Source organism: Ochotona curzoniae, unplaced genomic scaffold (assembly GCF_017591425.1).
Source record: "Ochotona curzoniae isolate NIBS_2020 unplaced genomic scaffold, NIBS_Ocur_1.0 scaffold_274, whole genome shotgun sequence".
NCBI lineage: Eukaryota > Metazoa > Chordata > Mammalia > Lagomorpha > Ochotonidae > Ochotona > Ochotona curzoniae.
Window position 1 is genome coordinate 6,441,979 of NW_024467101.1, and position 11,580 is coordinate 6,453,558.

General features: G+C 45.9%; 2 protein-coding genes across 2 annotated transcripts in view; one reads left to right on the top strand and one right to left on the bottom strand.

The window, feature by feature from the left end:
• The window catches only part of LOC121172083 (immunoglobulin lambda-1 light chain-like), a 128,006-nt gene that overhangs the window by 81,615 nt on the left and 34,811 nt on the right, over positions 1-11,580 (bottom strand). The gene's annotated exons all lie outside the window — the stretch shown is intronic.
• Positions 2,802-4,423, top strand: ZNF280B (zinc finger protein 280B). The gene has a single exon (XM_041003884.1). It carries the CDS (start codon positions 2,816-2,818, stop codon positions 4,421-4,423), a length of 1,608 nt encoding a protein of 535 aa, XP_040859818.1. The 5' UTR covers positions 2,802-2,815.

Genomic DNA, 11,580 nt, shown 5'->3' on the forward strand with positions numbered 1-11,580 from the left:
CTTCCCATAGCCTCGAACGACTTCCTTGGGGTTATAACTTGATTTTTGAGAGCAAACTTCTTAGACCTCATAGTTCTTCACATGTATGGACTTCCGAAAATAGTTGTTTATCCATTGACCCATTGATGGACATTTGTATAGAAGGGACTCTGGATACTTAGGAAAGAAGTGATAAGAAAGCTCCTAAGGCCAGCACCATGGTATAGTAGGTTAAACTTTGGCCTGTGATGCTAGCATCCCATATGGGTGCTGGTTCAAGCCCTGGCTGTTCCACTAATGAGCCAGCTCCCTGCTGGTGCACCTGGGAAATCAATGGAAAGTGATCCAAGTGCTTAGGCTCCTGCACCCACATGGGAGACCCAGAAGTTTCTCCTGGCTTCTGGCCCAATTTGACCATTGCAGGCATTCATTTGGTGAGTGAACTAGCAGATGGCAGGTCCGTATGTGTGTGTGTGTCTGTCCTCCTCTCTCTTAACTCTGCCTTTAAAGTACATGAAAATTAATCTTTAAAGAAGAAAAAACTCCTATGGCCTAATATTACTCTTATTCTGAATGAACACATTCATTAACTCGACAGTTTTATTTCTGATTCCTCTGCAATCCTCATTGCTCACCTTGAACGGTCGATTGGATGAGGAGTTAATCAGCAGCCTAAAATACAACCAAGACCAGCTGTGTGAAAGTTGAGCAGTGTTACTGGCGTGTGTGTGTGTGTGCTTGTATGTGTGTGTAAACAGATTTATTTCTTACAGTTTGGCAGCTGCAAAGTCCAAGGTCAAGGCATTTCCCACTGAAGCTTTGCCTCCTGGCGCGTGGATGACTGCTCTCCGTGTCCTCACATGGCAGAGAGAGAGGAAGCAAGGTCAGTGGTATCTCTTTCTGGGGGCACTAGCCCACTGTAAGGCTCCTGCCCTCAGCATCTCAGCTAAACCTTATTCCAGAAGGCTTCATCTTTAAATATCATCATATTAGAGGTTATGGCTTCCACATGGTAAATTGCAGGGAGACGCAGTTCAGCCTGTAGCATAATCTAAAATCTAGTTTGGAGGAATCAGGACATTTAGGACATGTAACTCCTGTAGTGCTCTAAGATCCATCCAGTGGTGGCATGCTGTGTAGCTGGAGGACAGAGAGATAGAGACAGAACAGTGTGGAATCTATGACAGGTATGTAAACAACGAAACAACGAGCAGGCCTAAATTTAGAGGCTGGGAGGATATGAACAGAATAGAAATCTAAATAGTTAGAATGATACCAAATGTTATTTAGAATATTTTTTATAAGGTACTGTGATTAATTTGATGGAACATTTCAATAGTTTTTTTTTTTAATAGAGTAAAAGAAACAAAGTGAAAGAATCCAACAAAATGCTAATTCTTAGAGACCAAGCAGTTAATAGATTTCATATGTTCAGGGAATATGAAGGAGGTTAGTGTGGCTGAGTGAAGTTGCAGCGGTAGAAGGGGAAAATGAGAACAACTTTAGGACAAAAAGGTTAGAAACATGGAGGGGAAAGGCTAACAAGGTTGTTGGTTTTGAGCTGAGCGCTGGTACGATCTGAAACGGTTTTAACAGAATCATTGTCTGCCACATGTTAGAGAATGTGATGGACTGAGGGAAGAACTATTATTTCATATTCACTAGGGAAGTGAGGACCAGAAAGAGCTCTTTAATAGACATCAGGGAATGGATTATTAGGGCCTCAAGTCACAATGAGATCATCACAGAATTTCATCGTTTTGCCTGGTGTATGGTTTGCGATTGGCTTTGCGCCGTGCTATTAGTTAATCATGTGTAGATACTCTGGCTCTATATTTGACACCTCATTATGAAATTAGTATGCATGCATCAGTACTCAGTGGATTTGTATGCATCAGGTGTATTTTTCCATTTTTGTGTATTTCTTTTTTAAAAGATGTATTTATTCTTATTGGAAAGTCAGATTTACAGAGAGGAGAGACGGAAAGATCTTCCATCCGCTGTTTTACTGCCCAAGTGGCTGCCATTGTCAGAGCTGAGCTGATCCAAAGCCAAGAGCCTGGAGATTGTTTGAGTCTTCCATGTGGGCATAGGATCCCGAGGCTTTGGGTCATCGTTGAGTGCTTTCCCAGGCCACAAGCAGGGAGCTGGAAGGGAAGCAGCTGGGACACAAACCAGCTCCCATATGGGATCCTGGTGCATGCAATACAAGCCACTGGGCTGCCACATCAGACCCAAGTGTTTATTTTCAATAGTTTATCTTTTTTTTTTTTTTGCATGATATATAATTTGCCTCCCATTTTACCATAGATCAAGATACCATTGAATAGTTTGTCCTCTTAAATCTCACAAATAAGAATTTTTCCTTTTAAGTTACTGATACACATTGAGAAGTAAAATGCTTACTGAAGAAGGTGCAGTCGATGTAGGGCTTGTGGATTCCAGCCTGATTCTGTCCTCCAGGCCCATCTGTCTGAAGCACTGCCCAACAAAGCTAGTGCAAAACCCCTCGCGTTTTGCGTGATTTCACCTGATGACTGGAAGATTCTCTAAATGGAAGAGACCATAATTAGTAGAGGGCAAGGCTGTGAGACTGTGATTATATAGTCACAGAGAGCTGACCTTGGAGCGCAGAGTTTAACTTCTCATTTATCTCCCATGAGTCCAGTGTCTTGGTAAAATAAGGATACTTACAATTACCTTAGGATTTTTGGAGGAAAATTAAATAATAGAATGCATTTTTCTGTACTCTATGTTTTGTACTTAGGTGACAATTTATGTAAAAGAAGCACAGGCACTTGTGGCCATATCCTTCCAGAAAAAAAGAAATTAGAAAATGGAACAGCCACTTATGCTACGTGAAGACCAAGAGCAAGAACCACGTAAGAGAATGAGAGAATCCAAGCCAGGAGGAGATGATGATGCCGAGATCATCTTTGTTGGGGTTGAGCAGGTAAATAAAGATGCTGAACTGATCTTTGTGGGGGTGACTTCAAAATCAAAACCAGTTGTCTCAAATATTTTGAACAGAGTCACCCCAGGTTCATGCTCGAGGAGAAAAAAGTATGGTCACCTTAGAAGAGGCTTAGCTCGCAGGCAGCAGCCCGCAAGTCAGGGGGCGCAGGCATCGGAAGCAGTGACCGTGCTGCCTGCTCCTCAGCCTGAATCAAGATCAACAGACAGCCCTGTTATTATTATTGAACCTGAGCAGGAATGTAAAAAGAATTCACCACAAGTCGTGCCTGATAGCTCTTCAAAGGTATGCCCTCCTTTGGTCACACTCACAAGTTCATTGTCAAATCCAGTAAAAGCAGCACTCCCAGTAGGAAGTAAGAATGCAAGCCCTTGTGTGTCAGAGCAGCCTTCTGCTTCGGAAGTAAATGGCACAGATCCTAAAAGGCCTAAACTTAACGATAGAACGGAGGAATCTTCTGCAGGTACTTCCCCTTCGGATACTCAGCAAAGCACACCCTCAGACAGTGCTCAGACCTCATTAAACCCTGTTCAGAGTGGAGTGCCGTTTCCAACAGCTGTTTCAAAGGATAGTGTCCATTCCAAGCCTGTAAATGTCGGTAAGGAAAATGACGTGGCCAAACCAGACTGTGCGAGTGGAGCAAGTCAACATCAGGCCCCGGGTCCCAAGAAAAAAACCCTGATCATGTTACTGAACGACTTCTACTACGGTCAGCATCAGGGAGATGGGCCGTCCGAGCAGAAAACTCATACCACCTTTAAATGCCTCAGCTGCTTGAAAGTCCTCAAGAACATTAAGTTTATGAATCACGTGAGGCACCACTTGGAACTTGAGAAGCAGAGGGGTGACAGCTGGGAGAGCCACACCACCTGTCAGCACTGCCACCGGAAGTTTCCCACCCCCTTCCTGCTGCAGTGTCACATTGAAAGAGTGCACACTAGCCAGGAGCCGTCTGCCGTTTGCAAAATCTGTGAATTGTCCTTTGAAACAGATCAGGTCCTCTTACAACACATGAAGGACACCCATAAGCCGGGGGAGATGCCGTACGTGTGCCAGGTTTGCAGTTACCGATCGTCAGCCTTCGCGGATGTGGAAACTCATTTTAGAACGTGCCATGAGAACACCAAGAACTTGCTTTGTCCGTTTTGTCTCAAAATGTTCAAAACAGCATCACCATACATGTGTCATTACAGGGGGCACTGGGAGAGGACTGTTCACCAGTGCTCCAAATGCCGGCTACAGTTTCTGACTTTCAAGGAGAAGATGGAGCACAAGACCCAGTGTCATCAAATGTTTAAGATGCCTAAGCAGCTAGAAGGATTACCTCCGGAAACAAAAGTTGTCATTCAAGTGTCCCTGGAACCTCCTCAAGCAGAGTCAGAGCAAGTAGCCTCTGTTACCGTGAGCACATCTGACTGTGCACCGTCACCGCCCAGGTCTAAAAGCAGAATGTCAAAAAACCCCCACTAATTGAGATTTTGGAAAATCTGAAGAGCATTCCAGTCCAAATATATATATATATATATATATATGCCCATGCAGACAGAAATTTAAACATACATTCAGTAGCATCCAAAATGGTGAAGCTCAATGATTACTTGAAGTTTTGTATGTTATACTCATGCATATTCAGCATTGGTAGAGCTGAGTTTTGAGTTTTTAATGTATCACTCGGTTTTCATATTATCTGGCTTATCACATGAAAGGTATTTCTGTATGAGAGAGAGGGGGAAAATGTATAGACCTATTTATTATTTTGATATTTTGTGTTACTTCTAAGCTTGAAACTTCTTCCGAGTATAGAATGTATGTAGTTATTGAGGTATTTAATTTATTTTAACTTTTTTTCTGTGTTAAGATTTCACTATGAACTTGAGTCCGACTAGGATGTGTGTGTCATAAACTAGTCCATTTGCTCCTGAGCTCCAAGAAGTGCCTCTGCCATGCTGTTGTAAAATAACCTGTTTCTGAAAGCCCAGGTGTCAGGCTGCGAGTCTGTGGCATGAATGGAAACCTGGAAGGTGGAACTAGTCACGGGAGTGCCGTGGTTCCTTGTCCCAGTTGAAAGACACAGACGCTACATACAGTCTTGGAACCAAGACAGAAGAACCACTACCTCAGAGTACCTTTAGCTAACTGGGGAACATCCAAGAATGAGACCCATTCTTAGTAAAACTAAGAATGCAAAGCATCTGTTTGAGGAGCTCCCCTAGAAATTGGATAAAATAGCGGCTGGTCGTAGATGGAGCCCAGCGTTAGCAGGTTCACCATGGAGTTATCTAAAGGGAAATCTTCATTCATACCTTCCCCTCCCTTCTGGCTAGCTGTTGTTAGTGGGATGAACTGGCCATACCCCTCTCAGCCACAGCAGTAAGCGAGTTAAGTTTCTTGAGGGACAGAAGCCCTGTTATGGTCCGTAACGGTCCATAGTTTGAACTGTTCAGGACCCAGTGTTTAACTGAAAAGGGCCAAAGAAGTGACAGCTGTCCAGTTCATGATCAGGGCTAAGTTTAGACCTCCCACTGTCAAGCTGGAGTGGGGGCTTGTCCAAGAAAGGATACTAAGGACAAAAATAGTCCCGGGTGACTAAAAATCAACTCATTAGGGATTTTCCTCGACATTTTTAATCTTGCCTTAGAGTTGAGTGTATTATAACTGCTATTTGTTTCATTTTGTGTTGTTTTTCCAGTTTATTGTACTGTTTGGGTCTTATTTGATACACTCCAGTGTACAAGTAATGTCCCACTTACTGTTGACTTCAATACTTGAAAAGTATCAAGTCTTGAGTTAAATATCCCTTTTTCTAATACATCCAACTAGCTAATCTCACTGTGTTCCCAGCAGATGTTTTCCCCTTGTCCTTCTCTGGGGCTGTTCCCAAAACTGTGGTGTCCCTGTGAAGTATTAGTTCCCGAACGTTAGAGGCTTTGGCCTCGGGGCTTCCCGGTTGTCTCCCTGGGCGTGACCTAGTTTGCCAACCCTTACTCCACCCCGACGCGGGTGGGCAGCGAGCTCCTTTCACCAGTCAAGGATTCCAGCATCCTGATTGTGACTTGGGTCTGGAGAAATTATTCCTTGCCTTCTTCTCTTTAAAGGTACCCTCCCCTCTGTCTTTGCTCTTTCCTTTCCAACTCTAGTTCAGCTTCCTAAGCGTTCACAAGACACCTCACGGCTTGAGCATCCTCTTGCAATCAGAGGAGGAAGGATTGCAGATGGTAGTGAAGAGGCACACGCGTGGCTGGGTGTACACATTGCATCTTGACCATATTACTAGGCCTGTTCAGTTTGTGTGCGCCACGGCACTTTAATCAATCACAGCCTGAGCCCTTCGTTCTAGGTATAGAATGTGTGTGCGTGTGTGGTTCTGTTCTCACCTGGAAACGCCTGCTGTTCATAAATAGATCTGAAGGTTTTTTTTTTTTTTTTAATCTACTTAATTACCCTTACTCCATAGTGAAAGTAAGAAATGTTTAAGTTCTGTGTTATGATCACTTAGAATCCCTAACTCGGTTACTGTTGAGCTTTTTCTCTAAAGCAGGGGTGGAGAACATCAGGCTGGCAAATTCATGTGCTCTGGCCCTGGCAGGGCAACCAACTGCAGATGGGACTTGGAATTCAGTAAATCGCCAGCAGGCTGATTTGAAGTTGATAGTTGTGTAAGGCCTGTAAGTGGTGTGAAACATACCCAAATGGTCCATGGCAGAAGAAACGTTCCCCGCCTTCTGCAAAGCATGCCCCTGAAGAATGCAGATCGTCACTGCCAGCTAGAGGTTCGAGTGTCTTGGCCCCTACCTACCTCTTCCCTCTTCCATTCTGCGCCATGCGTCTCTACCATCTTCCCCCACTGATGCACTATTTTGACACGCTGGCCTTGTTTTGCCTTTAGCAAACCAGTTTTCTTACTGATCCAAAGAACTTTGCACATGCTGTTCTCGTTTAGAATGTTCTTGCCCTAGGCCTGCATGGCTTGCTACCTCACTGAGTGGTTTGACACTTTGCTTTGATTCATTGAGCATCACCAAGTTTCTTAGAATGACACTGACGAAAATTCTCATTCCCTTCCAATCCACTCCTGCCTTGTTCTCCACTTCCGTAAAGGCACTTTACCTCTCCCGCTCCTTTCTGTGTTCTATAATCTAGTGAAGTTTCCCAGATTTTCACAGAAAAAGGTGAGGTGATACTGTCCTGATGGACTTGTTTCTGTCTTAGAATTGCGATCCCTTGAGATGATAACTGTGCCTGCAGCCAAAAGAGAAATGGATATAGTGAGTTGAGTTCTTTCGGGAGCTTTCTCTGTTTTTCTATCAATAGTGCTCTATTTTTTTAAGGCAGTGTCACTTTGTTTTGCTTAAAAATATATTGACTACCTGTCAGAATTGCTATTTTGTTATTACCCTTTGTGAATCTCCTTGTGTATTTTGCTTGCTTCTTTTCAATAAAATGTATTAATTTTGCCAAACATTAAGTGTTAAATAGAAGTGTTCCAGTACTAAAATGTTATGGGCAAAAACATTTTCTGTTACATCCTCTTCCCATCAGTAACGTGACATGTTTTCAGTTTTATTTAATGCCATTTTGTAAGCTTCTTACCAACTGTGTTGTCTTTTTAGTCTTACTTTATTGGCTGGAATATCTATCAATGTATTTGATGATGGAGTTGATGCATTTTCTTGTTCTTGGTTTTGATGAGAAGTGATTTACTATTAAAGGTAATGAATTCTAAAGTGTTGCTTAAAGGATTTCTGTTTCTGCAATTAGAATCTTTAAAGAAAGTTGGAGGCGGGGGTGCTTGCAGCCAGGCCATGGGGCTGCCTTGGAGAGGGGAGCTCGCGCTGGGCCTTCAGGACCCCCAGCCTGGAGGCTTTTTAACCAGCGCAGGTACACACAACTGAGCACACTGGCTCCCTTGGGGAAGGGATGCTCAGTGGGCTTCTGGGACCACCCATCCTGGAAGTTTTTTTGATCCACATGAGTACATGTAGCTGAGCCATGTGGCTCCCCCAGAAGGGCTGGGCAGCCTGAAGAGCTTCACCCAGTGCCTTTGGTGCCTGGGCTGCCCAGCGTTGCACCCTTGCAGTTTGAGGAGTCTTGATTTGCAGGGGTATGACAGGATTACACAGGTGGCAGTGAGTGATAACCTGTGGTTTTATACCCAGGTTGGGAATTACAGCTGAGGGACTTCCATAGACAAGTCTATAACATGTGTGTGTCAGTAGGGGACTAACACCAAATTGGTTTGGAGGGGAGAACAAAAGCCAAAGAAGTGGGTCTGACAGCAGAATATGTGGGGGAAATGTGGGCTCATCCCTGTTGAACTGCAGTCTGCTGGCTTGCCCAAGAACTGCGGATAGGAACAGCCCTGACAGGAGCTAAGGGGATGCCCCAGCCAGGTTGGCATTCCCACTGGTGGAGATGAGAGTAGAATTGGGGGCAGCAAGCTGGACTGGACATGGCTACAGCCTCCACCAGTGCAGGTATGCCCTGGGTCTGGGGAACGACAGATTGGGCTAGGCACCGGCCCCCACTGGTACTCATGAGAGCCAGGTTGGATGTGGAACAGCCTTGATTCCTGCTGGACCATGTGAAAGCTGTGTCTGGGCACGGACCAGGTATCACTGGGCTGCAAAAACCAGAATGGGTATGGGCTGGTTGAGCAAGGCCACTGTCCTCACTAGAACAGGAGGTGGACAGTCAGCCTGGGCCGGGGACCCTACTGGTGTACAAAAGAACTGCCACTGGGAAGATTCAATAGAGGTGCTTGGAAAACTCCTTCATCGGGATGCAGTTCCTGCAGGTGAACCCAAGAAGCAAGGCAAGGAGCAGCCCAGAGGACACGAGGTTACAGTACTCACTGGCATACATATGGATCAGGTCTGGGGATAGATCAGTCTGAGCCAGTTCATAACACCCACTGGCAGATCTGAGAACCAGGACAGGGGGCAGGAGGATCCAGATGGAACTACAACACCAGCCAGTTCACATTAGGGCTGGGACAGCAATCAGGCTGGGCTGGGATAGGCTGCAGCACCCACCAGCAGGAGCTGGAATCGGGGCAGGCTAGACCAGGGCAGGCTGCGCAATAAGATTGTGTATGCTGGGGTGAAGCGAGTCATGCCAGCCTGGGTCCAGTGGGGGCGGGGGGTGGCCAGGTTCATGAGTCCCAGGGACAGGAGATCTGGCAGAGCTCAGATAGCTTGGCTCAGATCCTGGGACCCACGTGCATGATGGGGGCTGGTTTCATGAGCCCCAGGAACTGGGGCTCAGTGGCTAAGTCCTTGCCTTGCCTGTGCTAGGAGTCTGCTGGTTTGTGTCCCAGCTGCTCCACGTGGCTTCCATCTCTCTGTGGTATGGGAAAGCAATTCTATTAGCTTAAAGCCTAAAGCTTTGGGACCCTGCACCCACATGGGAGATGAGGAAGAAGCTTCTGGCTGCTGGGATTGGATTGGCTCAGCTCCGGCCATTGCAGTCACTTGGGGGGGGGAAGGGCGGGGAACCAAGGAATTGAAGCTCTTTTATCTCCTCTTTAGTAAATCTGCTTTGCTAATAAGCCACTTGGGGGAGTGAACCATCGGACAGAAGATCTTCCTGTCTGTATATCTGCCTTTTCCAATTAAATAAATATTTAAAGAGAGAGAGAGAGAGAGATCTTCTATCCCTTAAGGTGTACTTCCCAAATGCCAACAACATGACACGGGGCCAGGCAGAATCCAAGAGCCAAGATTTCAGTGTGGGTCTCCCATGTGAGTCATAAGGACCAAGTTACTTGAACTACTAATACTGCCTTTCCAGGTGCACCTTAACAGGAAGCTGGAAATGGAAGCGGAGCCAGGACTCAAAACCTACACACTCTAAAATCAGATACAGGCATCCCAGTCAGCATCTCTTTTTTGTTTAGTATTGATCTACTTTTACGTTATTTATTTATTTTGGAAGACAGGTGTACAGAGAGAAGGAGAGACAGAGAGAAAGATCTTACACCTACTGGTTCACTCCCCAAGTGACCGCAATGGCCGGTGCTGCACCAATCTGAAGCCAGGAGCCAGGAACTTCCTCTGGGTCTCCCATGCAGGTGCAGGATTCCACGGCTTTGGGTTGTCCTTGACTATTTTCCCAGACCTCAAGCAGGGAGCTGGATGGGAAGCAGGACTGCCGGTATTAGAACTGGTTGCCATATGGGATCCTGGTCCATTCAAGATGAGGACTGTAGGCCACCGCACCGGACCCACAAAAAAGCATTTTTAAAGCACTGTCCTTGGTAAATATTATATTGGTAAATATTAAATATGATGATGGATGCCTTTTATTATTACAGGCCTGCAGGCTCTTGGTCTTTTTAAAAACAATTTATTCATTTATTTACTGGAAAGATAGAAAAAAACTCATCTGCTGGCTCACTCCCCAAATACTTGCAACATCCGGCTTTGAGCCAGGAGGAAGCCAGGAGCCAGGAGCTCCATCTGGATCTCCCATCACTGCTGCCTCCCAGGGTGCACACTGGCAGGACAGAGGCAGGACTTACCAAACACTGCAGTGAGGTCTGCAGGCATGCTGAGCGGTGAACATATCGTCTGCCATGCCTGCCCTTAGAGTCTTTTTCACTCTGTCTTCTGTGTACTTACAGTGAGCAGTGTAATGCTGTGATGTGGATATTTCTGTCTCTCTGGACATGTTTTTAAAGCATTTGGAGGAACTGTAGTAGTTACTGCATATATTTACAGGGTCAGTGACATTTTATAGATTTATTTATTTATTGGAAAGTAAGATATACAGAGAGGAGGAGAGACAGGGAGGAAGATCTTCCGTCCGATGATTCACTCCCCAAGTGAGCGCAACGGCCGATGCTATGCCGATCCAAAGCCAAGATCCAGGAACTTCTTCTGGGTCTCCCACACGGGTGCAGGGTCCCAAAGCTTTGGGCCGTCCTCGACTGCTTTCCCAGGCCACAGGCAGGGAGCCGGATGGGAAGTGGAGCTGCCGGGATTAGAACTGGTGGCCATATGGGATCCTGGTGCATGCAAGGCGAGGACTTTAGCCGTTAGGCCACGCCGCCGGGCCCAATACCTCCTCTCTTAACCAATATAACCCTCAGTGTATTAAGTCTGATGCCACTAATAAACTTCGGCTTTGACCATCAGTCAGGGTCCACGCGTGTTATTATCGGCTCCGTGCACCAAGTCCATCGCTGCGGGAGATCACTCATGCTTCGTAGTTTTTTACATTGAAGTAAAATAGAAAATTCTCTACCTACTCACTGTGATACGAATATTCAAAAACATTCAGCCTATCATTTTGAGACAACTTTGAAAACCCTGTATTTGAAGACACTCCTTCCCCAGCTCCTCCACCTGCTCCTCCCTGTGCAGACGCATCTCTGCTGTGGACACTCAGCTGTCTGTGCAGTGCATGAGGCAGGTTGACCAGCTGTCTGTCCACAGCACTCCCTGGAGGCCACTGAGTCCATCCTTGTGTCCTGGAATGACTCTTAGCCCACAGGCAGTGTCTTTCTGTTTACAGTGGGACGCTGGCGTCATCCTCAAGGACCATGTGATTCTTCCCTGAAGGGATCAGCTGTGCGTTTGCAGGTACAACGCCCCTCAGCCTCAGCTCGGCATCAGCTGCTCCTTCTG

Bases quoted from the DNA above. Each gene is read 5' to 3' on its own strand.
- ZNF280B (XM_041003884.1), top strand. From the start codon at position 2,816: ATGGAACAGCCACTTATGCTACGTGAAGACCAAGAGCAAGAACCACGT.